The 26,807-nt window shown below is 42.4% G+C and overlaps 2 protein-coding genes across 2 annotated transcripts in view; both read left to right on the top strand.

Annotated features, from left to right (window-relative positions):
• The window catches only part of LOC100580991 (zinc finger protein 136), a 36,378-nt gene extending 33,156 nt beyond the window's left edge, over positions 1-3,222 (top strand). The window contains exons 4-6 of the mRNA XM_004089308.3: positions 193-319; positions 520-580; positions 972-3,222. Of these exons, the coding sequence (XP_004089356.2) occupies positions 193-319; positions 520-580; positions 972-1,983 (1,200 nt within the window). The 3' untranslated portion in view covers positions 1,984-3,222. The remainder of the gene's footprint in view (positions 1-192; positions 320-519; positions 581-971) is intronic.
• A 6,406-nt stretch (positions 3,223-9,628) lies between these two features.
• LOC115836973 overlaps positions 9,629-26,807 on the top strand; it is a 35,787-nt gene continuing 18,608 nt past the window's right edge. Inside the window, exon 1 of the mRNA XM_030820766.1 lies at positions 9,629-9,754. Coding sequence (XP_030676626.1) covers positions 9,700-9,754 — 55 coding nt within the window. The 5' untranslated portion in view covers positions 9,629-9,699. The remainder of the gene's footprint in view (positions 9,755-26,807) is intronic.

The following is a 26,807-nucleotide window of genomic DNA, read 5'->3' as shown; positions in this document are numbered from 1 at the left end:
TGCTATTGCTCTACCCAATAGTTCAATTCTAGTATGAGAGTTGCTGTGTGGAAGGAAGTGAGTATGATGACCAAACAGTGCAGTAAATGTTTGGAGACCCCTGAAACATGTGAACTTCTTGTGAATTGAGTATAGTTCCCCAGCCCTGTCTGTCTCACCCAGTCTCCTCTCCACATATGTGGGATGTTTCAGGACTCGGTGGCTTTTGAGGATGTAGATGTGAACTTCACCCAGGAGGAGTGGGCTTTGCTGGATCCTTCCCAGAAGAATCTCTACAGAGATGTGATGTGGGAAACCATGAGGAATCTGGCCTCTATAGGTAAGGATTGTATACTTCCATCACTTAGTCAATTAAAGAAGTGTTTCTTGTGCAGTGATGCTGTTCCATGGTTTGCATCATGGAGGGAGAATACTTGGGGGGCTAAAACAGGCATAGTCACAGGGTAACATAAACCTAGAATCTAATAATTTTTCTATAATTTTGCACTAATTCAGAATTTTTCTGGGTCTCTGTTTTAGGGAAAAAATGGAAGGACCAGAACATTAAAGATCACTACAAACACCGAGGGAGAAATCTGAGGTAATTTGTACTCAGAGAAAGCAAATTCACTTGAAAGTATCTTAGCATGTCATGAAATTTTAAAAACAGGCAAACATAACTGATAAGCCAAGCTTCAAATTGATTTATTTTTTGAATATTTTCCCCAAATACATATTCTTCAGTGTAAACAGATGTTCAGTTTTTATAAAAACGTTCATTTGGCAAGAGAATTAAGAAACTAAGAATATCACTGTTTGAGTGATAGTTGCGGTCAAGCCCATTGCAGAGCATTGAATTCATTCATACTCAAACGAATCAGACTTGGCATCGAGTCTACGCTTTACCTGATAATATTGAAAATGCAAGTTTAATAGCTATTAATATAAAACGATTAACAAATCCTTAGTAATGTCCTTCTCATTTTTTACAGAAGTCATATGTTAGAAAGACTCTATCAAACTAAGGATGGTAGTCAGCGTGGAGGAATTTTTAGCCAGTTTGCAAATCAGAATCTGGGCAAGAAAATTCCTGGAGTGAAACTCTGTGAAAGCATTGTATATGGAGAAGTCAGCATGGGTCAGTCATCCCTTAATAGACACATCAAAGATCACAGTCGACATGAACCAAAGGAATATCAGGAATATGGAGAGAAGCCAGATACACGTAACCAGTGTTGGAAACCCTTCAGTTCTCACCACTCCTTTCGAACACATGAGATAATTCACACTGGAGAGAAACTCTATGATTGTAAGGAATGTGGAAAAACCTTCTTTTCTCTCAAAAGAATTAGAAGACACATTATCACACACAGTGGATATACACCATATAAATGTAAGGTGTGTGGGAAAGCTTTTGATTATCCCAGTAGATTTCGAACACATGAAAGAAGTCACACTGGAGAGAAACCCTATGAATGTAAGGAATGTGGAAAAGCCTTCACTTGTATCACAAGTGTTCGAAGACACATGATAAAGCACACTGGAGATGGACCTTATAAATGTAAGGTATGTGGGAAACCCTTTCATTCTCTGAGTCCATTTCGAATACATGAAAGAACTCACACTGGAGAGAAACCTTATGTATGTAAACATTGTGGTAAAGCTTTCGTTTCTTCAACATCAATTCGAATACATGAAAGAACTCATACTGGAGAGAAACCCTATGAGTGTAAGCAATGTGGGAAAGCCTTCAGTTATCTCAACTCCTTTCGAACACATGAAATGATTCACACTGGTGAGAAACCCTTTGAATGTAAGCGATGTGGTAAAGCCTTTAGATCTTCTAGTTCCTTTCGACTACATGAAAGGACTCACACTGGACAGAAACCCTATCATTGTAAGGAATGTGGGAAAGCCTATTCTTGCCGTGCCAGCTTTCAGAGACACATGTTAACACACGCTGAAGATGGACTACCTTATAAATGCATGTGGGAAAGCCTTTAATGCTCTGGGTTCATGTCAGATACATTAAAATACTCACTGAAGAGAAGCCCTATGAATGTAAGTAACGTGGGAAAGCATGAAATTCTGTTGGTGCCTTTTTTAATACATGAAAGAATTCTAGAGAGAAGCCATATAAATGTAAGTAACATGGGAAAGCTTTCAATCATTTTAGTTCCTTTCAAAAACATGAAAGAACTCATCATGGAGAAAACCAAACAAATGCTTTTTGGAAAGGAACCCATATTTGGGAGAAACCCTGGGTAAAGAGTGTAGGAAAGGTTTTGTCATCACACAACCCTGTCACACATGAATATGTAGTGGAGAGAACCCTGGTAAATGTAAAGAGTATGGGAGAGCCTTTAGTCATTTTAGTTCCACTTGAAGCCATGAAAGAACACACAAAAGAGAGAAAGCTCTTGAATATAAGCAATGTCCAAACGTTTTTAGCCAGCCCATATGCTTTCAACAACATGTAAGAACGTTCCCTGGATCAAAACACTATAAATGTGAAAACCACAAGGAAGGTTTTCCATTATACTTTTAAAGTCATTTGAGGGCTCTGTGGCTTTGTGGGTTAAAGTACTTGTCTGGCAAACAGGAGATGCTGGATTTCAATCCCAGCAGGTCCTCACTAGTTGAGGTATTGAATTTGAACAGATGTTTTGGCTCTGGCTGGGTGTGGTGGCTCACACCTGTAATCCCAGCACTTTGGGAGGCTGAGGCAGGAGGATCACTTGAGGTCAGGAGTTTGAGACCAGTGTGCAAAACATAGCAAGACCTCATCTCAGCAAAAAAAAAAAGGTCATTTGAAAACTTCTAATATAGCAAAATCCTATAAATGTAAGTACTTCAAAAAGCCTCATGCATAGCAGGTCATGTAGTCTCTAGAAAATACATAACCTGATGGAAATGTAGAAGCTATATGTATATTTTGTTAATTAGTGGCTCATATTTAAAATAGTTCTCTGACTATGGATTTCAAATGCTTAATCTCACAAAGAAATGTTAAATTGATATAATCCTGTAAGTAATCTGAAAGCAATAGTGCATGAATTTCATAGGTAGTGGTGTTTTAGGTCAGTAAATATTTGTCTTTCCATTTTGAAATGTGTTTAATCCAACGATGAATTTAAATGTGTTTCTCATATTCAGGTATGTTAAATTGTATATGGTTGCTTAATTGTTCTGTGATTGAGGACCACTGAAAAATAAGTCTTAATAAATGTTGGTATGAACCTACTTGCTTCATTTAGCAGGTTCTTGATTCCCTTTCCACATTATATATATTCCATCATATTTATTGGAACAACTCCTTTTTTTTCCTTTTTTCTTTTTTCTTTTTTCTTTTTTCTTTTTGAGACAGGGTCTCGCTCTGTGCTCTGTTGCCCAAGCTGGAGTACAGTGGTGCAATCTCGGCTCATTGCAACCTCTGCCTTATGGGTGCAAGTGATTCTCCCACCTTAGCCTCTTAAGAAGCTGGGACTACAGGCATGTGCCACCACACCTGGCTAATTTTTTGTATTTTTAGTAGAGATGGGGTTTCACCATGCCGGCCAGGCTGGTAGAACTCCTGACCTCAAGTGATCTACCCGCCTCAGCCTCCTAAAGTCTGGGATTACATGTGTGAGCCATCACAGCTAGCCCATTTTTTTTTTTTCTTGGCTCAAAGAATTTTATTTTCCTTCCTATTAAAGACTTGTTATTAATTCTAAGTATGTAAAGTTTATCATAGACTGTAGTCTCGTGAATTATTATTTTAACCTGTCGTTCTTTACTCCTTGTTATTTATTCTGGCTGCTCTTTGTATAATTGATTTTGGGATAAGGAGACAGCTATGATAGAATAATAAAATCTAAAATGGGAGATGCCTTTCATGGATTGTGTCATGTCAATCTGGGTAATGGGAACTAAACTTTTCAGACTTCATTTCTTTCTTTCTGAAATAGGGTCTCACTCTGTCACTCAGGCTGGAATGCAGTGGCACGACTGTGGCTCACTGTAACCTTAAACTCTCGAGCTCAGGTGGCCTTCTGACCTCAGCCTCCCAGGTGACTGGAACTATAAGTATGTGCCACCAAGCCCAGCTAATATTTTTACTTTTGGTTTTTCATCTTTTTTTTTTTTTTTTTTGTAGAGATGGTGTCTTGCTATGTTGCCCAGACTGGTCTCAAATTCCTGGCCTCAAGTCACCCTCTAGCCTCAGCCTCTTAAAGCACTAGGATTATAGGCATAAGCCACTGTGCCTGGCCCAGAATTTATTTCTTTCATGGTTACATGTAGACTGCATCCATCAATAGCCTAAATTCCCGGAAGGTTAGAATGCAGAAGTGAAGAAGGCATTAGTCAGATTTTGGAGGCATCATACGGATAGACAGATTCATATTGGCTGTTTGGACATGGTCATCTAGCCCATTTTCCTGATTCTTTGCCCTGCCAATCAAGAGTATCCTCAGCTGGGTGTAGTGGCTCACACCTGTAATTCTAGCACTTTGGGAGGCCAAGGCAGGTGGATCACCTGAGGTCAGGAGTTCAAGACCAGCATGGTCAATATGGTGAAACCCCATCTCTACTAAAAATACAAAAATTAGCTGGGTGTGGTGTCGTGTGCTTATAGTCCCAGCTGAGGCAGGAGAATCGCTTGAGCTGGGGAGGTGAAGGTTGCAGTGAGCCAAGATCATGCCACTGCACTCCAGCCTGGGTGACAGAGTACGGAGTAAGACCCTGTCTCAAAAAAAAAAAAAAAAAAAAAGAGTATCCTCTAATCCACCACTAGCTACTTCACTTCCATGTTCTCAAAGTTACAGATTTCCATAGATGTTCTTAAAAGCCTCATATCAAAGATTCAGCTGCCATTTGGATATTCCTGAAAGCCCTAATATATCTGCCAAGTAATCAGTTCATATTGTCATTGTTGGGAATAGTCTGATGATCTGACTGGTTCCTATACGGTCCAGTTTGTACATAAACATTTTTGTCCATAGGGATAGTGAGTGTTACTGATGCAGGTTGAGAGCTACAATGGCACTATCCAAAAGCAAAACGAAAAACCCTACATGGAGCTTGTTCCTCTGCTGCATTATGCAGAGATGGGTCTCACCCCGTTCTTTCATGTGAGAATAAGCACCTTATTCATTACAGAAACATTGTGGGTGTTTCCTGTTACTCATAGCTGAATGCAGTCCCTCAGTTTATTTTGAATTATGTTTGATTATATATGATTACAATATACATGTCTTCCTCAAACAAAAGTTCTCTACACATTTCTTAGAAATATGAAAAGTATGCAAGCAACTTGCATACTGTCTAGTGAGTTTTGTATTTATTGAGAATATATATTAAAATATCCCATTCCAATCATGGGTCAGATAAATTTTTTTTTTTTTTTTTTGAGACGGAGTCTCACTCTCACCCAGGCTGGAGTGCGGTGGCGCAATCTCGGCTCACTGCAAGCCTCGCCTCCCGGGTTCACGCCATTCTCCTGCCTCAGCCTCTCCGAGTAGCTGGGACTATAGGCGCCTGCCACCACGCCCGGCTAATTTTTTGTATTTTTTAGTAGAGACGGGGTTTCACTGTGGTCTCGATCTCCTGACCTCGTGATCCGCCCGCCTCGGCCTCCCAAAGTGCTGGGATTACAAGCGTGAGCCACCGCGCCCGGCCGATCAGATAAACTTTAAGCTATTTGTCCAACATTGTGAGTCAATATTACTGTGAGCTTACAACTTCAGGCCTTTTTTTCTTCATAAATTTTAGTTTTCATGCTTATTTGATTACAACTTTTATGATGATAGTAGTTTTTCATACGCATAATACCAAAAGTCAAATCATGTTGTGAGTGATTTCTTTCCAAGGACTATCGGGAACATTCCTGTTGTCAAACAGGGTATAATAAATTGTGGTGATAAATACTACCACAGGCCGGGCGCAGTGGCTCACCCTGTAATCCCAGCATTTTGGGAGGCCAATGCGGGCAGATCACTTGAGGCCAGGAACTGGAGACCAGCCTGGACAACATAGTGACACCCTGTCTCTACTAAAAATACAAAAATTAGCCTGGTGTGGTGGTGCACATCTGTAATCCCAGCTACTTGGGAGTGGAGGTTGCAGTGAGCCAAGCATGCCACTGCACTCCAGCCTGGGCAACAGAGTGAGACTGTCTCAAAAAATAAAAAACTAATAAATACCACCACAAACCAGTAATGACTGTAAGGTGTATCAGTAAGAGGGTATTTAAAAGAATTTATTGCAGATTTATGCTGCTTTTAGGTTGCTTGATTCCTATTTAAGGAAGCAAAAAATTTCTCTGTATTTGATGTAGTGAAGAGGTGAACTTAAATTCTACCCTTGGTAATTCCTTTTTTTTTTTTTTTTTTTGAGATGCAGTCTTGCTCTGTCACCCAGGCTGGAGTGCAGTGGCGCAATCTCACTGCAAGCTCCGCCTCCCGGGTTCACACCATTCTCCTGCCTCAGCCTCCCGAGTAGCTGGGACTATAGGCACCCGCCACTACGCCTGGCTAATTTTTTGTATTTTTAGTAGAGACGGGTTTCGCCGCGTTAGCCAGGATGGTCTCGATCTCCTGACCTCGTGATCCACCCACCTCGGCCTCCCAAAGTGCTGGGATTACAGGCATGAGCCACCGCACCCGGCCTTAGTAATTATTTTTTTTCTTTCTTTTTTTTATTTTTTGAGACGGAGTCTCGCTCTGTCTCCCAGGCTGGAGTGCAGTGGCGCAATCTCGGCTCACTGCATGCTCCGCCTCCCGGGTTCACGCCATTCTCCTGCCTCAGCTTCCCAAGTAGCTGGGACTACAGGCGCCTGCCACCATGCCCGGCTAATTTTTTTGTATTTTTAGTACAGACGGGGTTTCACCGTGTTAGCCAAGATGATCTCGATCTCCTGACCTCGTGATCCACCCGCCTCAGCCTCCCAAAGTGCTGGGATTACAGGCGTGAGCCACCGCGCCCGGCCTTTTTTTTTTTTTTTTTGAGACAGTCTCGCTCTGTCGCCCAGGCTGGAGTGCAGTGGTGCGATCTTGGCTCACTGCAACCTCCACTTCCCTGGTTCAAGTGATTCTCCTGCCGCAGCCTCCAGCGACAGTGCGAGACTTAGTCTCAAAAAAATCCCAGAAAACAAAAAGACAAAAACCTTTCAGAATACTTCCTGAAGGATCTGCCAGAGCCTGCTTTACAGCTAACTTTTTTTCTGGAAGCGGAGGGGACATGGTCTTGCCCTGGAGTAGCTTGGATTACAGGTATGTGCCACAACACCTGGCTAATTTTTGTATTTTGTGTCGAGACGGGTTTTGCCATGTTGGCCAGGCTGGTCTCAAATTCCTAGGCTGAAGTGATCGGCCCACCTCGGCCTTCCAAAGTGCTGGGATTACAGGTGTGAGTCACAGCACCCAGCTGAATATACATTTTTCTAAGGAAGATAAACAACTGAGCAAGGGGACCTGAAAAGATGCTGGACATCATTAAGTAAATGCTAAACAAAAAGGCAAAAAGGCAAGGAAATACCACTTCAAACCCACTAGGATGGGTAGAATGAAAAAGTGAGATAATAATGCCTGTCAAGGATATGGAGAACTTGGAACCCTCATACACTGCTGGTGAGAATGGAAAATAGAGCAGCCGCTTTGCTTTTTTGTTTGTTTTTTTATTTTTTCTTTTTTAAGAGATGGGGTTTTGCTCTGTAGCCCAGGCTGTCAAGACTCACTGCACTCTCAAACTTCTGGATTCAAGAAATCCTCCCATCTCAGCCTCCTGAGTAGCTGAGAACACAGGTGTGCACCACCATGCCCAATTAATTTTTTTTTTTTTTTTTTTTTTTTTTTTTTTTTTTTTTTTTTTTAGAGATGGGGTTTTCCTCTTTTGTCAGGGCTGGTCATGAACTTCTGGGTTCAAGCTATCCTCCTGCCTTGGCCTCCCAAAATGCTGGGATTACAGGCATGAGCCACCGTGCCCTGCCAGGAGTTTCTTTTTTGAGGTAATGAAAATGTTCTAGGCCAGGCGCGGTGGCTCATGCCTGTAATCCTAGCACTTTGGGAGGCTGAGGCGGGCGGATCACGAGGTCAGGAGATAGAGACCATCCTGGCTAACACGGTGAAACCTGTCTCTACTAAAAATACAAAAAATTAGCTGGGCGTGGTGGCAGGCCCTGTAGTCCCAGCTACTCGGGAAGCTGAGGCAGGAGAGTGGCGTGAACCCAGGAGGCGGAGCTTGCAGTGAGCCAAGATCGCGCCACTGCACTCCAGCCTGGGCGACAGAGTGAGACTCCGTCTCAAAAAAAAAAAAAAAAGAAAATGTTCTAGGCCAGGTGCGGTGGCTCATGCCTGTAATCCCAGCACTTTGGGAGACTGAGGCAGGTGGATCACTTGAGGTCAGGAGTTCAAGACCAGCCTGGCCAAAATGATGAAACCCCGTCTCCACTAAAAATACAAAAATCAGCCGGGCATGGTGGCGCGCGCCTGTAATCCCAGCTACTCTGGAGGCTGAGGCAGGAGAATCGCTTGAACCTGGGAATCGGAGGTTGTAGTGACCCGAGATCGCGCCATTGCATTCTGCACTCCAGCCTGGGCGACAGAGTGAGACTCTATCTCAAAAAAAAAAAAAAAAAAAAGTTCTATAATTGACTGTGGTGATTATCTGTTTGCATCTTTGAATATACTTTACTGAATTGTACACTTAAAAGGGATGCATTGTGTAATGTGTTTTATTCTGATATACCTTTTCAAATAAATACATATGACTTCAGATTTTTGATCTAATCTGTTAAGCATACTGAGTTTCCAGATATACCCTAATTTACATCACTTTTTATTGTTCATTTTTGTATCAGTGAAAATAGGAATTCAATTACCTTAGGTATATCATAGTCGTTTACATTTCAAAGTTCTTTGCGAACACAATCTGTAACCTATCTAAAATAAATTTTCCTTTAGTGTGAAATGTACACTTCAGAGTTTAATTGAACATATCTCACAGCTGTGGTTAATCTGATAGGCGTCCTTGCATCCATGCTAGAGATGTGGGGTTCAAAGAGATTGTGTGTAAAAGGCTCTGGAGGCCAAGGGATTCTTTATTTAAAGTAAATGTGTGGGAATTGGGGAAGGGATGGGTGGGGGTCTCAGTGCCGTTAGCCGTCAATATCAGAATGGAGCTAGACTCTTATTACACACGGTGAAGTCACTTTTAAGTGTCTGTGTTTGTGAACGGAGCTCACAGTTCCACGAGTGCCCTCTAGACTCAGGCCAAGACCCTGGCCCCCGGAGGAGTCAGACCCTCTTGTTTCAATCTGGACTTGCCTGGGTGACCCTCTTGCTGTGGACTTGTTCCTTAAAGGGTCACTACATCTGGCAACTGAGGCTGGAATTCGCCGCGCACACTTGTGTCCCCGCCTTCAGAGACAGCTGCGACAGGATGCCAGCGTCCATCGAGAGGCTGGGAACAAGTTCGGCTTCTAGGCAACTGCCCCTCGCTGGGACTGGTTTCCGCCGGGACTGAAGCAGGGTTGCCCCAGCGACATGACCTTTCGCAGCTGTCACTTCAAGTGAAGAGGGCGGGGCTTCGTGAACTGTCCAATCAGAGGCGCCACGTGGGAGGTGGGTGGGGCAACGCGTCACAAAAGAGGTGGGCGTCGTACGCCGTTACGCAGCGAGGTTGCTGGGCACCTCCACTATCACCTGACCGTAATAGCCCCTGCTACGTGCGTTGTGACCAATGCTGCATAGAGGAGATGAGGGAGGACGGCCAGACACCTGGAAGCCGGAAAATGGTGAGTGTGCGGGGCCGGTGTCCCGAGACCTGAGGAGGGACAGGTTGGAACCGGCCGGAACCGGCTGTGGCGGGACCCGGGGCTCCCCTCGGCGACTTTGGGGTCTGGGACCGGGTCCATCTGGCGCAGCTGGGCCCTCGGTGCCCTCGGCCGCAGAGTGGGGCTGGGCTGGCATCCGGGACCCCGGGCATCCTGTCCCGTTCCTGCGCGACGCCTGCGGCCCCGGCCTCAGCCTCGGCGCCCTCTCTGGGCAGCTGCACGCCCGCAGCCCCGTGTCTCCCCAGATTGCGCGGGAGCCCCGGGAGGGTCATGGGGAGGATTCCGACTCGTGTGTGGGGTTCGTGCGTGGGAGGAGCAGTGGTCTGTGTGGTCCTCAGTCCCTCCTTTCTCCATAAAGGTCACCCGTCTTCCCTTGAGGTTTCCAAATGTATGGAAGTCAGGGTGTCAAATCCATAATCCTGTCTCCAGACTACCTCTTCCTGGGGCTGGCAGCAAATTCCTAAGTTTGCGGATCCCTTCCCGCATTCCCAAAGTCTAACGTCCCCTCTCCAGTTTACGGCGTCGTTGTCAATTGTTTGGCCTCTGGTGCATTTCACACGGACGCCGTGTTTCTCATTTTTCCAAAGAACCAGGGATAACTCGTTTTAATGGATTTATTTTTTGTTTGCGGATATTTTACATGCGAGGAAGGCAAAGAATACCCACCTGGAATTGTTGTATAAATCCCTATGACTCTCCTTCTAGTATCTCTCCTAAGCACAGACACCCTGCAGGAACTCGGGTTGAGGCTCCTCTTTGGAAACTTCCCTGGGTGACCTGTCTTTTTAGCAGTTTCAGGTCGGCACTGCCCGTCCTTGACTTTGTATTCTTGAAAAGATTTGACCACTTATTTGTGTGTCATTTTCTTCATGTATCTAAAATGTATATTATCAATAGCTATTAAAAGTATTATAATTTTTTATTTCTAATTTTTGTGGGCACATAGTAGGTGTATATATTTATGGAGTACACGAGATGTTTCGATGCAGGCATGCAACGTGAAATAAGCACATCGTGAAGAAAGGGATATCCCCTCAAGCATCTGAGTTGCAAACAATCCAGTTACACTCCATAGGTTATTTTAAAATGTACAGTTCTGTTTTTTTTTTTTCCACCCATTAATTGTCCTCTCCTTTCTCTCAGGCTCCCACTACCTTTCCCAGCTTCTAATAACCACCCTGCTCTCTAAGTCCATGAGTTCAATTGTTTGATTTTCTTTCTTTCTTTCTTTCTTTTTTTTTTTTTGAAATGGCGTCTGGCTCTGTCGCCCAGGCTGGAGTCCAGTGGCGCGATCTCGGCTCACTGCAAGCTCCGCCTCCCGGGTTCAAGCCATTCTCCTGCCTCAGCCTCCTGAGTAGCTGGGACTACAGGCACCCGCCACCATGCCTGGCTAACTTTTTTTTGTACTTTTAGTAGAGACGGGGTTTCACCGTGTTAGCCAGGATGGTCTCGATCTCCTGACCTCGTGATCCACCTGCCTTGGCCTCCCAAAGTTTCGAGATTACAGGCGTGAGCCACCGTGGCCAGCTTGTTTGATTTTTGTAATAGATCCCACAAATAAGTGAAAAGATGTGGTGTTTATCTTTCTGTGCCTGGCTGATTTCACTTAACATAATGATCTCCAATTCCATCTATGTTACAAATGACTGGATTTCATTCGTTTTTTATGGCTGAATAGTACTCCATTGTGTATACGTACCACTTTTTTTTTTTTTTTTTTTTTTTTTTTTTTTTTTTTTTTTTTGGCAGAGTCTCACTCTGTGCACTGGTGTGATCTCGGCTCACTGTAACCTCCGTCTACAGGGTTCAGGTGATTCTTGTGCCTCAGCCTCCCGAGTCACTGGGATTACAGGCATGTGCCTCCACACGGGGCTAATTTTTGTATTTTTAGTAGAGACCGGGTTTTGCCATATTGGCCAGGCTGGTCTCGAACCCCTGATCTCAGGTGATCACCTGCCTCGGCCTCCCAAAGTTGTATCACATTTTAAAAATCCATTCATCTGTTGAGGGACACTTACGTTGCTTCCAAATCTTAGCTATTGAAACAGTGCTGCTACAGATATTGGAGTGCAGCTATCCCTTCGATACACTGATTTCCTTTCTTTTGGGTATATTCCCAGCAGTGGGATTGCTGCATGGCATATGGTAGCTCAATTTTTAGTTTTTTGAGGAACCTCCAAACCGTTCTCCATAGTGGTTGTACTAATTTACATTCCCATCAACAGTATACAGAGGTTCCCTTTTCTCCACATCCTCTCCAGCTTTTGTTATTGCCTGCCTTTTTAACATAAGCCATTTTAACTGGGGTGAGATGATATCTCACTGTAGTTTTGATTTGCATTTCTCTGATGATCACTTTTTCATATAAACACCTTTTTATATGCCTGTTCGCCATTCATATGTCTTGTTTTGAGAACTGTCTATTCAAATCTTTCGTGCATTTTTTGATTGGATTATTAGACTTTTTTTCCTGTAGAGTTTGAGCTCCTTATATATTCTGGTTATATTAATCCCTTGACAGATGGGTAGTTTGCAAATATTTTCTCCCATTCTTTGCGTTGTGTCCACTTTGTTGATTGTATCCTTTGCTGTGCGGAAGCTTTTTAATTTTATGTGATCCCATTTGTCCATTTTTGCTTTGCTTGCCTGTGCTTGTGGGGTATTGCTCAAGAAATTTTTGCCTGGACCAGTGTCCTGGAGATTTTCCACAATATTTTCTTGTAGTAGTTTCCTGATTTGAGGTCTTCAATTTAAGTCTTTAATCCATTTTGATTTGGTTTTTTATTTGGCAAGAGATAAAGATCTAGTTTCATTCTTTTGCATATGGATATCCAGTTCCCAGTACCATTTATTGAAGAAACTATCTTTTCCCCAGTGTGTATTCTTTGCACCTTTGTCGAAAATGAGTTCACTCTAGGTGTGTGGATTTGTTTCTGTGTTCTCCCTTCTGTTCTGTTGCTCTATGTGTATGTCTTTATGCCAGTACTATGCTGTTTTGGTTACTATAGCTCTGTAGTATAATTTGAAGTCTAGTAATGTGATTCTTCCAGTTTTGTTCTTTTTGTTTAGGATAGCTTTGGCTATTCTGTGTCTTTTGGGGTTCCATATCAATTTTAGGATTGTTTTTTGTATTTCTGTGAAGAATATCCTTGGTATTTTGATAGGGATTGCTTTGAATCTGTAGATTGCTTTGGGTAAATGGACATTTTAACAATATTGATTCTTACAATCCATAAACATGGAATGTTTTTCCATTTTTTTGGTATCCTCTTCAATTTCTTCCATCAGTGTTTTATAGTTTTCATTATAAAGATCTCTCACTTCTTTGGTTAATTCCTAGGTATTTAATTTTATGTGTGGCTATTATAAATGGGATTACTTTTTAAATGTATTTTTCACGTTGTTCACAGTTGGCATATAGAAATGCTACTGATTTTTGTATGTTGATTTTGTATCCTGCAACTTTACTGAACTCGTTTATTCTTACAGTTTTCCTGTAGAGTCTTTAGGTTTTTACAAATATAAGATTATGTCATCAAAAGTATAAAAAATTTTAAAGAGGCAAGAAAGAGGTGAATTTCATAAAAAATAAAACACTTCAGTATTACATTGAAGTTGGTGAACATTTTTTTCTTTTTTTCTTCCCCTTAGGTTGTGTAGTAAGTTTCTGAGGTCTGTTCTTTTTTTTTGTGGTGATTTCAAATTAGAATTTCAGAGCATAGCCATACAACGCCTACAAGTATTCAAATATGATTATGAGAACATTTATTGCCATAGAAATAATAACTGAAATTTCTTTTTTTTTTTTTTTGAGAAGGAGTCTTGCTCTGTCACCAGGCTGGAGTGCAATGGTGCAATCTCGGCTCACTGCAACTTCCGCCTCCCGGGTTCAAGTGATTCTCCTGCCTCAGCCTCCTGAGTAGCTGGGACACAGGCGCCACCACCATGCCTGGCTAATTTTTGTATTTTTAGTAGAGTCGGGGTTTCACCATGTTGGCCGGGATGGTCTCCATCTCTTGACCTTGTGATCTGCCTGCCTTGGCCTCCCAAAGTGCTGGGATTACAGGCATGAGCCACCGCACCCGGCTCAATAACTGACATTTCATTTTCTGAAAACAATAGACACTTGTGGATTTCAGGGACTAGTGCTGGTTTGCTAAGGTGCCTTACAATTTTCTTAACACTTTACACATCAATACTTGATTTGAGAGATTTATGCAGAATTCTTCAAACATTGGGTTTGTCTCATTTAAAGTATCTGTTTAGGCTGCCTGTGTTGGCTCATGTCTAATCCCAGAACCTTAGGTGGCTCATGAGGCAGGAGGATTGCTTGAGTCCAAGAGTTCAAAATCAGCTTGGGCAACATGGCAAAATCCTGTCTTTACAATAAAATAAAAATACAATATCACTGGTGGTCCAAACTAACATCACTGCCCAAGCTAAGGCCACCCTTGAGCCTGCCAAGAGCAGTAATTAAAGGCCCTGCTGGTTCTTCTTGGGGAGCCTCCCTGTTCATACCACTAAGCCCTTTATACCGAGAGAAGCTACAGAGCACTGAAAAGCTGGGGATCCACATGCACATGTTTTGGGTGGAGGGGTTGCTTTCTGAGGTTGTAATTGTGGTTTTCTTGGGCGTGTTTTTTAGACATGAGGTTTGTTTTGCATTCATAATGTTGCCACATTCAGAGTATAATTCTTACATATTGAGAAAGTGTGTGAAGTTCAGAAGTGCTGTCTCCAGGACACAGGGTTAATGAATTTCGGAGGTTATTTTTGGGCCAGAACCTTAAAGTAAATCCAGCTGAGAGTTTCTTCTGCCCGAGAATTGAAGCCTGGGAGGGGAAGTATTTTCACACTGCCAGGGGCCAATTAGAGTGTACGGAGCTCCTAGAGTTCATTCCTGTGGCTACTCAAGTGTCTCTTCCCTTCATCACCAGGGACTGTTCCACTCTAGAAGTTATATGTCAAAGGGAGAGCATGGACCTCAAGCATGTTAAGGTGTTTAACCTCTTGAATGTGGGTTTTCCTTGTGAATTGTGGGGAAGCAGCCTGCTTATCTGAGCTAATTAGAATATTTATGTTTCCTTTGGATTATTTTACCTGTTGAGTATTGTGGCCCTTCAACTCTGGTTTCCCTTATTTTATAATTTTATTGCCTGTGTCAGTGTGTAAGGTTTTAGTTTCTTTCACTTTGAAAATGACGGTTGTTAGATATGGTGGGAGTAAGGCAAGAAAATTCTGGAACTAAACAAAATGTTTGTTTCTTGAGGCCAGAGAACCTCAAGATACGAGATGGGTATATTTAAGTTCTCAGGTACGTTTTCATTTTTAGATCAGTTTTTGTATGTGAATGTCCATAAAGAACTTTGAAATTTAAAAGGGTATACAGTTACTAAGACAAATGAATTCCTGATTCCATTAGTAAGAGGAAAACACAGTTGAATTCTTGTTTTAACTGATGTGAGGAAAACTACGAAAGTTTATGTAATCTTTGAAACTCCTGCTATATTTAAGGGATTAGGCCCAAATCCATAATGCATTTTATTGTATTTATTTATTTATTGAGACAGAGTCTCACTCTGTCGCCCAGGCTGGAGTGTAGTGGCACAATCTTGGCTCACTGCAACCTCCCAGGTTCAAGTGACTCTCCTGCCTCAGCCTCCCCAGTAGCTGGGATTACAGCCGTGCGCCACCACACCCAGCTAATTTTTGTATTTTTAGTAAAGACAGGGTTTCACCATGTTGGCCAGGCTGGTCTCAAACTCCTGACCTCAAATGATCTTCCCACCGTGGCCTCCCAAGGTGCTGGGATTACAGGCATGAACCACCACACCTGGCCCGGAATCCCTATTTAATGTTTGCTAACAACCTAAGACTCACCCTTCCCTTTTTCCCTTGTGACCCACCCCTGGACAAGCTGATGAGTCTAAGGGCTCTCTTCTCTGTCATAGGCAAGAGATTTAAACCACGTAACCACCCGCCCATACAGGGGATCTTGTGCCCAACTCTACCCCAACCACAGTAAACAACCAGGCCAGGCTCCTTTCTTTGCTCTCTCAGGCCATTTCAGTTACGCTTGATGGGTCTGCCCTGCTCTCCCCAAGATCTCAACAATGTGAGCAATAAGCCTTTTAATACCCCCTCTGTGAGTGCCAGACCATCATCAGTTTGTCAGAACTATGTCTCTGAAGGTGACCACAATGATTGGTGCCGTGAGCATGCTGTCCAGACACTGATCGCCACTGTGGATCCTTCGTCTCTTTATTTTTATTAGTATTTTTTGAGATGGAGTCTCGCTGTGTTGCCCAGGCTGGATTGCAGTGGTGCGATCTCGGCTCACTGCAACCTCTGCCTCCCAGGTTCAAGCGATTCTCCTGCCTCAGCTTCCTGAGTAGCTGGGACTACAGGCATGTGCCACCACGCCCAGCTAATTTTTTGTATTTTTAGTAGAGATGGGGTTTCACTATGTTAGCCAAGATGGTCTCAATTTCCTGACCTCGTGATCTGTCTGCCTTGGCCTCCCAAAGTGCTGGGATTACAGGCGTGAGCCACCACACCTGGCCTTTATTTTTTTAATTATTATTGTTATTATTATTTTTTGAGACAGAGTCTTGCTGTGTCACTCAGGCTGGAGTGCAGTGGCGTGATCTCAGCTCACTGCAACCTCTGCCTCCCAGGTTCAAGCAATTCTCCTGCCTCAGCCTCCTGAGTAGCTGGGATTACAGGTGTGCATCACCACGCCCAAGTTATTTTTTATCTTCTCTTGCTCTGACTTGCTAACCCACTGTCCTGCCTGATGGCCAACATGTCCGGTGAGCTGCTGCTGGCTAGAAAGCTGGTGCTTCGAGTGTGCTGCTCTGTGTTGCATATTGAGCCCACCAAGTATAGGTTCTATATTCAGCTGATTGAGTCTGCCTTTTTAAAAATAATTCTTTGGCATTTAAGAGTAGGAATATGCTATTGGAACCCTCCTTCAATTGGTGCTGGATCTATCTGTGTGTTTAGAGTGAAGCTGTGCCTGATGCTGGGTTGGCCCGGTGTGCAGGGTGCGGCGGGAGGGTGGACTATATACACCCTGTACAAGAGGTGCTCCTGAAACAGTAGTCATTTAAAGAGAGAGAGAGAGAGAGAGAGAGAGGAAGGAGAGGCAGCCATCAGGTGGCGCACTGAGTCCACACCCCAAAAGGCAAAGGGCTCACCAGGACCTTAAGGACCTCTGCTGCTGCTGCTTCTGCTTCAGGTGCCTTTATCACAACAAATATCCTGACCCTGGGGCATAGACAGGACAATATCCATGATTCCCCAGTGGCATAACAAAGGGGTTAGTTTACACCTGACATAGGCTAGGGATTCTTAAACCCCGTGAAGGAACCATTGCCATGGAGGAGGCCTCTAACTCTGATGACACTGAACTGAGCCTCTCTGGAGGAAAAAAAATTGTAACTGTCCCATTAGAGAAAATACCCCTTTTCCTTGAAGTATATCCACTGACCAAAAAGAAAGAAAGAAAAAACATGGAAGGAAGGGAGGGAGGGAGGGATCTCTTGACCTCAAACTCTTAGCCTGGGGAACCTAGTGTGACCCCATGTCTCTCTCTCTCTCTTTTTTTTTTTTTTTTTGAAACAGAGTCTTGCTGTGTCGCCCAGGCTGGAGTGCAGTGGCGCAATCTCGGCTCACTGCAAGCTCCGCCTCCCAGGTTCATGCCATTCTCCTGCCTCAGCCTCCCAAGTAGCTGGGACTACAGGCACCCGCCACTGCAACCGGCTAATTTTTTGTATATTTAGTAGAGACGGAGTTTCAACGTGTTAGCCAGGATGGTCTCGAGCTCCCGACCTCAGGTGATCCGCCTGCCTCAGCCTCCCAAAGTGCTGGGATTACAGGCATGAGCCTCCGCGCCCAAACAAAACTGAGAGTAAGTTTTGAAACTAGGAAGAGTGAGGCTTCCAGCTTTGTTGTTGTTTTTCTTTCTTTTTTTTTTTTTTGAGATGGAGTTTTGCTCTTGTTGCACAGGCTGGAGTGCAGTGGTGTGATCTTGGGTCACTGCAACCTCCGCCTCCCAGGTTCAATCGATTCTCCTGCCTCAGCCTCCCGAGAAGCTGGGATTACAGGCATGTGCCACCACACCCAGCTAATTTTTTGTGTTTTTAGTAGAGACGGGGTTGCTTCATGTTGGCCAGGCTGGTCTCAAACTCCTGACCTCAGGTGATCCACCCACCTTGGCCTCCCAAAGTCCAGAGATTACAGGTGTGAGCCACCATGTCCAGCCTGTTGTTCTTTTTCAAGATTGTTTTGGCTATTTGGGGTCCTTTGAGGTTCCCTGTGAATTTTAGGATGAGTGTTTCTGTTTCCAGAAAAAATGTCATGGGCATTTTGATAATGATTGCTTTGAATTTGTAGAGCATTTGCAGTAATATATTGACACCTTAACAAAATTAAGTCTTTTAAACTATGAACACAGAATGTCTTTCCATTTATTTACAGCTTTAATTTCTTTCAGTAACGTTTTACAGTTTTCAGTATTCAAGTCTTTTGCTTTTTTGGTTAATTTTTTGTCATGGCGTTTTGCTGTGTTGTCCAGGTTGGTCTCAAACTCCTGGGCTCAAGCTGTTCTCCCATCTTAGGATCTTCAGTAGCTGGTACCACATGTCTGTGTCACCATAGCTAGCTGTTTTTTTGTTTTTGTTTTTGTTTTTGAGACAGGGTCTCATTCTGTCTCCAGGTGGTAGTGCAGTGGTGCAATCATGGCTCACTGCAGTCTCAACCTCCTGGGCTTAAGTGGTCCTCCCATCTCAGCCTCCCAGTAGCTGGGAGTACAGGCACAGGCCAGCACGTCCAGCCAATTTTTTGATTTTTTTTTTGTAGTATGAGGTCTCACTTTGTTGCTCAGGCTTGTCTTGAACTTCTGGGCTCAAGTGATCCTCCCACCTTGGCCTTCCAAAGTGCTGATTTTGCAGGCGTGAGCCACTGTGCTTGGCCTGTTTTATTCTTTTTGATGTTATTACTAATGTAATTGTTTTCTTAATTTCCTTTTCAGATTATTCACTGTTAGAGTATTGAAATGTAATTTTAGGCTGGGCACGGTAGCTCACACCTGTAATCCCAGCACTTTGGGAGGCTGAGGCAGGTGGATCATGAGGTCAGGGGTTTGAGACCAGCCTGACCAATATGGTGAAACCCTGTCTCTACTAAAAAATACAAAAATTATCTGGGCCTGGTGGTGGGCGGCTATAATCCCAGCTACTCAGGAGGCTGAGGCAGGAGAATTGCTTGAACCTGGGAGGTGGATGTTGCAGTGAGCCAAGATCGCATCATTGCACTCCAGCCCGGGAAACAGAGCGAGACTCCGTCTCAAAAAAAAAAATGTAATTTTAAATGTTAATTTTGTACGCTGCAACTTTGCTGAATTCATTTATGAGTTCAGTTTTTGTGTACATATATGTGTATGTAATCTTTAGGATTTTCTACACATAGGATTATGTCATCTGCCAACATAATTTTATTTCTTCCTTGCCCATTTGGATGCCTTTTCTTTTTCTTTTTCTTTTTTTCTGAGACAGAGTCTCACTGAGCCACCCAGGCTGGAGTGCAGTGGCGCAATCTTGGCTCACTGCAACCACCGTCACCTGGGTTCAAGCAATTCTCCCGTCTCAGCCTCCCAAGTACCTGGGATTACAGGCACTCACCATCATGCCCAGGTAATTTTTGTATTTTAGTAGAGACGGGTTTTCATCTTGTTGGACAGGCCGATCTTGAACTCCTGGCCTCAGGTGATCCACCCGCCTTGGCCTCCTGAAGTGCTAGGATTATAGGCATGAGCCACTGCGCCCAGCTGGATGCCTTTTCTTTTTCTTACCTAATTACTCTGACTAGCTCTTCCAGTACTATGTTGAATGGAAGTGGTGAAAGCAGTTATCCTATCTTGTTTCTGATCTTAGGGGAAAAGATCACCATTTTTGTATTTCACCATGAAGTATGATAGTCTTGTAGATTCTTCATATATGGCCTATTATATTGACCTAGTTTCCTCCCATTCCTAGTTTGTTGTTTATCATCAACAGGTCTTGAATTTTGTCAGATGCCTTTTCTGTATCAATTGAGATTACTGTGATTTTTCCATCATTCGGCTAATGTGGTATATTGACTGATTTTCATAGGATGCACTGTTTGCATTCTGGAGATAAATCTCACTTGATCATGGTTTAGAAGTTTTTAAAAAATTCAGATGGAGTCTTGCTCTGTTGCCCAGGCTGGAGTGCAGTGGCATGATCATAACTCACTGTAGTCTCCAAACTCCTGGGCTCAAGCAATCCTCCCACCTCAGCTTCCCAAGTAACGGGGACTACAGGTGCATGCCACCACACCTGGCTAATTTTTATACATTTTGTAGACACAGGGTCTTGCTATGTTGCTTTTCATATGCCTGTTTGCCATTTGTATATCTTCTTTTGAGAAATGTCTATTCAAATCTTTTGCCCATTTTTTGACCAGATTATTAGATTTTCTTCCTGTAGAGTTGTTTGAGCTCTGTATATATTCTGGTTATTAACCCCTTGTCAGAGAGGTAGTTTGCAAATAAATATTTTCTCCCACTCAGTGGGTTGTACTTTCACTTTATTGATTGTATCTTTTGCTGTGCAGAAGCTTTTGTAACTTGATGTGATACCATTTGTCCATTTTTGCTTTGGTTGCCTGTGCTTGTGGGGTATGCCCAATAAATCTTTGCCTAGACCAATGTCCTGGAGATTTTGCCCAGTGTTTTCTTGTAGTAGTTTTATAGTTTGAGGTCTTATATCTAAGTCTTTAATCCATTTCAGTTTTTGTATATGGTGAGAGATAGGGATCTAGCTTCATTCTTCTGTACATGGATATCCAGTTTTCCCAGCACCATTTGTTGAAAAGACTGCCTTTCCCCAGTGTATGTTCTTGGCACCGTTGTCAAAAATGAGTTCACTGTGGGTGTATGGATTTATTTTTGGGTTCTCTTCTGTTCCATTGGTCTGTGTGTCTCCTTTCATGCCGGTACCATGCTGCTGTGGTTACTATAGCTCTGTACTGTAATTTGAAGTCAGGTAATGTGATTCTTCCAGTTTTGTTCTTTTGGTTTAGGATAGTTTTGGCTATTCTGTGTCTTTTATGGTACCATATAAATTTTAGGTTTTTTTTTTTCTATTTCTGTGAAGAATGTCCTTGGTATTTTGAGAGGGATTGCACTGAATCTGTAGATTGCTTTAGGTAGTATGGACATTTTAACACTTGATTCTTGTAATCCATGAACATGGAATATCTTTCCATTTTTTGGTATCCTCTTCAATTTCTTTCCTCAGTGTTTTACAGTTTTCATTATAGAGATCTTTCACTTCTTTGGTTAAGTTGGTTTCTCGGTAAAATTTAATTTTACATGTGGCTGTTGTAAATGGGATTAATTTCTTATTTCTTTTTCACATTGTTCACTGTTGCATAGAAATGCTACTAGTTTTGTATGTTGACTTTGTATCTTGCAACTTTACTGAATTTGTTCGTTCTAGTTGTTTTCTTGTGAATTCTTTAGGTTTTTCCAAATATCATATAATCAGCAAACAGAGATAATTTGACTTCTTCCTTTCCAATTTGGATGCCCTTTGTATTTTCCTCATCTGATTGCTCTAGCTGGGACTTCTGGTACCATGTTCAATGACAGTGTGACAGTGGGCATCCTTTTTGTGTTCCAGATCTTCGAGAAAACGCTTTCAGTTTTCCCCCATTCAGTATGATACTAGCTATGGGTCTGTCATATATGGTTGTGATTATGTTGAGGTATGTTCCTTCTATACCCACTTTTTTGAGGGTTTTTATTATGAAGGGATGTTGAATTTTATCAAATGCTTTTTCAGGATCGGTTGAAATGATCATATGGTTTTTATCCATCATTCTGGTCATGCAATGTATCACATTGGTTCATCTGCATAGGTTGATCCTTGCATCCCAGAGATAAATCCCACTTGGTCATGATGAATGCTCTTTCTGATGTGTTGTTGAATTTGGTTAGTATTTTGTTGAGGATTTTTACATCAATATTCATCAGTGATATTGGCCTAGAGTTTTGGTTTTTTTGATGTGCCTTTGGTTTTGGTATCAAACTAATAGTGGCCTTGTGGATTGAGTTTGGAAATATTCCCTACTCTGTTTTTTGGAATAGTTTGAGTAGGATCGGTATTAGTTCTTTAAATGTTTGGTGGAATTCAGCAGTGAAGCCATTGGGTTCTGAGTTTTTCTTTACTGGGAGACTATTATGGCTTCAATCTTGTTACTTATTATTGGTCTGTTCAGGTTTTGGATTTCTTCCTGATTCAATCTCAGTAGGTTGTATGTATCTAGGAATTTTTTACATTTTTTCTATTTTTTCCAATTTATTGGCATATAGTTACTCATGGTAGCCACTAATGCTTTGAATTTTTGTAATATCATTTGTCTTCTTTTCCATTTCTAATTTATCTGGATCCTCTTTTTTTCTTATTTAGTCTGGCTAAACATTTGTCAATTTTGTTTAACTTAAAAAATTGATGCTTTGGCCAGGCGCGGTAGCTCATGCCTACAATCCCAGCACTTTAGGAGGTTGAGGTGGGCGGATCACGAGGTCAGGAGTTCAAGACTAGCCTGGCTAACACGGTGAAACCCTGGCTTTACTGAAAATACAAAAATTAGCTGGGTGTGGTGGCGCATTCCTGCAATCCCAGCTACTAGGGAGACTGAGGCAGGAGAATTGCTTGAACTGGGACCTGGGATGCAGAGATTGCAGTGAGCTGAGATCACACCACTGCACTCCAGCCTGGGCTACAGAGTGAGAGTCCGTCTCAAAAAAAATAAAAATAAAAATTTGTCTTTTGTATTTTCATTTACTTCTGCTCTAATCTTTATTATTTCTTTTCTTCTACCAATTTTGGGTTTGGTTTGCTTTTGTTTTCTAGATTTTTAAGATGCATTGTTAGATTGTTTCAAGTTCTTCCTCCTTTTTTTTTTTTTTGAGACGGAGTCTCACTCTGTCACCAGGCTGGAGTGCAGTGGCATGATCTTGGCTCGCTGCAAGCTCCGCCTCCCGGGTTCATGCCATTCTCCTGCCTCAGCCTCCCGAGTAGCTAGGACTACAGGCGCCCACCATCACACCTGGCTAATTTTTTGTATTTTTAGTAGAGACAGCGTTTCACTGTGTTAGCCAGGATGGTCTCAATCTCCTGACCTCGTGATCCACCCACCTCGGCCTCCCAAAGTGCTGGGGTTACAGGTGTGAGCCACCGTGCCTGGCCTCCTCCTCCTTTTTTATGTAGGCATGTAGTAGCTATAAACTTCCCTCTGAGTACTGCTTTTGCTGTATCCCATAGGTTTTGGTATGTTGTGTTGCCATTATCATTTGTTTCAAGAAGTTGTTCCATTTTCTTAATTTCTTCATTGACCCACTGGTCATTCAGGAGCAATAATTAGGAAATTAATTAAACAATATTGTTTAATTTCCATGTATCTGTATAGTTTCCAAAATTCCTCGTTATTTATTTCTAGTTTTATTCCATTGTGGTTAGAGAAGATGCTTGATATTATTTCAGTATTTTTTTAAGTTTTTAAATTTTTATTTATTTATTTTTAGACAGAGTCTTGCTCTGGAGTGCAGTGGTGCAATCTCGGCTCACTGCAAACTCCGCCTTCTGGGTTCAAGTGATTCTCCTGCCTCAACCTCCTGAGTAGCTGGGACTACAGGTGCATGCCACCATGCCTAGCTAATTTTTGTATTTTTAGTAGAGACAGGGTTGCACCATGTTGGCCAGGATGGTCTCAATCTCTCGACCTCGTGATCTGCCCACCTCGGCCTCCCAAAGTGCTGGGATTACAGGTGTGAACCACTGTGCCTGGCCTTTTTGAATGTTTTAAAACTCATTTTGTGACCTATATATGGCCTATCCTTGAGAATGATCCATGTGCTGAGGAAAAGAATGTATATTCTGCAGCTTTTGGATGAAATGTTCTGTAAATATCTATTAGATCCGTTTGATCTATAGTGCAGATTAAGTCTGATGTTTCTTCATTGATTTTTTGTCTGGAAGATCTAAGTCTGAAAGCGGGGTGTTGAAGTATCCAGCTCTTATTGTATCAGGGCCTCTCTCTTTAGCTCTAATAATATTTCCTTTTTATATCTGTGTGCTCCGGTGTTGGGTGCATATGTATTTACAACTGTTATATCCTCTTGCTGAACTGACCCCTTTATTATTATATAGTGACCTTCTTTGTTTCTTCTTACAGTTTTTGTCTTGAAATCTATTTTGTCTGATATAAATATAGCAACTACTGCTCTTTTTTGGTTTCCATTAGCATGGAATATCTTTTTCCATCCCTTTATTTTCAGTCTGTGTGTGTCTTTATAGGTGAAGTGTATTTCTTGTAGGCAGCAGATCAGTAGGTTTTGGTTTTTCATCCATTCAGCCAGTTTGTGTCTTTGGATTGCACAGTTTAGTCCATTTATATTATTATTGATAAATAAGGACTTACTCCTGCCATTTTGCTATTTGTTTTCTGGTTGTTTAGTGGTCTTCTCTTCCTCTTTTCCTTTCTTCCTGTCTTCCTCTAGTGAAGGTGATTTTTTCTGATGATAAGATTCAGTGTCTTTTTATTTTTTGTGTATCCATTGTTTTTTCGGTTTAAGGTTACCATGAAGCTTGTAAATACTATCTTTTAACCCATTGTTTTGGACTGATAACACCATTTGCATAAACAAGCAAAAAGAAAATAAAAACTCTACCACCTGGTTCACCCCCTTTTTAACTTTTAGTTGTTTCTATTTATATCTAATTGTACTATGTCTTGAATTATGTTTATTATTTTTGAGTTGTTCACTGTTTAAGTCTTTCTACTTAGGATAGGAGTAGTTTACAGGCTGGGTACGGTGGCTCATGCCTGTAATCCCAGCACTTTGGGAGGCCGAGGTGGGTGGATCATGAGGTCAGGAGATCGATACCATCCTGGCCAACATGGTGAAACCCCATCTCTACTAAACATACAAAAATTTTCTGGGCATGGTGGTGTGTGCCTGTAATCTCAGCTACTCAGGAGGCTGAGGCAGGAGAATCACTTAAACCAGGGAGTCGGAGGTTGCAGTGAGCTGAGATTGTACCACTGCACTCCATCCTGGCAACAGAGTGAGACTCTGTCTAAAAAAAAAAAAAAAAAAAAAAAAAAAAAGTAGTTTACATAGCACAGTTACAATGTTACAATATTCTGTATTTTCCTGTTTACTATTACTAGTGAGTTTTGAACCTTCAGGTGATTATTTATTGCTCATTAATGTCCTTTTCTTTCTGATTGAAGTACTCCCTTTAGCATTTCTTGTAGGACTGGTCTGGTATTGATGAAATCCCTCAGCTTTTATCTGGGAAAGTCTTTATTTCTTCTTCATGCTTGAAGGATATTTTCACCAGATATACTATTCTAGGGTAAAAGTTTTTTCCTTCAGCCCTTTAAATATGTATTGCCACTCTCTCCTGGCCTGTAAGGTTTCCACTGAGAAGTCTGCTGCCAGATGTATTGGAGCTCCATCGTATGTTATTTGTTTCTTTTCTCTTGTTGCTTTTTAGGATCCTTTCTTTATCCTTGAACTTTGGGAGTTTGATTATGAAATGCCTTGAGGTAGTCTTCTTTGGGTTAAATCTGCTTGGTGGTCTATAACCTTCTTGTATGTGGATACTGATATATATCTCTAGTTTGGGAAGTTCTCTGTTACCACTTCGAATAAACTTTCTACAACCTTTTTTCTACTTCCTCTTTAATAAACTCTTAGATTTGCCCTTTTGAGGCTATCTTCTAGATCCTGTAGATGTGCTTGTTTCTTACTCTTTTTTCTTTTGTCTCCTGTGTATTTCCAAATAGCCTGTCTTCAAGCTAATTCTTTCTTGTTTGATCAATTCTGCTATTAAAGGAGTCTGATACATTCTTTAGTAAGCCAGCTGCATTTCTCAGCTCCAGAATTTCTGCTCGATTTTTAATTATTTCAATCTCTATGTTAAATTTATCTAATAGAATTCTGAATTCCTTTTCTGTGTTCCCTTGAATTTCTTTAAGTTTCCTCAACACAGCTATTTTGAATTCTGTCTGAAAGGTCACACACCTGTTTCTCCAGGATTGGTCCCCTGGTGCCTTATTTAGTTCATTTGGTGAGGTTATGTTTTCCTGGATGGTGTTAATGTTAGTAGATGTTCTTTGGTGTCTGGGCATTGAAGGGTTAGGTATTTATTTTAGTCTTCACTGTCTGGGCTTATTTGTAGCTGTCCTTCTTAGGGAAGGCTTTCTAGATATCTAAGTTATATCTGCTTTAAGGGGCACCCCAAACCCAGTATGCTGTGGTTCTTGCATACTCATAGAGGTGCTGCCTTGATGGTCTTGGACAAAATCTGGAAGAATTCTCTGGATTACCAGGCAGAGACTCTTGTTCTCTTTCCTTATGATCTCCCAAACATAGTTTCTTTCTCTCTCTGTTCTAAGCCACCCAAGGCTGAGGGTGGAATGACACCAGCATCCCTGTGGCCACCACCACTGTGACTGCACTGGGTCGCACCTGAAGCCAGCTCTGCGTCTTGCCCAAGGCCTGCTGTAACCACTCCCTGGCTACTGCCTGTGTTCACTCAAGGCCCCTGGGGTCTACAATCAGCAGATGGCAAAACCAGCCAGGCCTGTGTCCTTCCTTTCAGGGTGGGGAGGTCCCCCAAGCCCCAGGTGAGTCCAGAAGTGCTGTCCAGTAGTCAGGGATTAGAGTGATAAAACCTTAGAAGTCTACCTTGTGTCCTGTTGTATTGTGGCTTGGCTGAGCTGGCACTCAAACTACACAAGTCCTTCCCTCGAAAGGCAGAGGAACCTCACCCCATAGCCACCGCCCCAAGCCACAAGGAGTTCTGTCAGAGTACTGCTACTGCTCATGTTCCCTTAGGGCCAAAGGTCTCTGAAGTCAGCTTGTCACGAATGCTGCCTCTTCAGGGCAGTGGGCTCCCCTCTAGCCCAGGAC

The sequence above is a fragment of the Nomascus leucogenys genome, chromosome 10 (assembly GCF_006542625.1).
Source record: "Nomascus leucogenys isolate Asia chromosome 10, Asia_NLE_v1, whole genome shotgun sequence".
Classification (NCBI taxonomy): domain Eukaryota; kingdom Metazoa; phylum Chordata; class Mammalia; order Primates; family Hylobatidae; genus Nomascus; species Nomascus leucogenys.
Note: the sequence above shows the minus strand (reverse complement) of the source record. Positions and strands in the feature narration are given on the sequence as shown.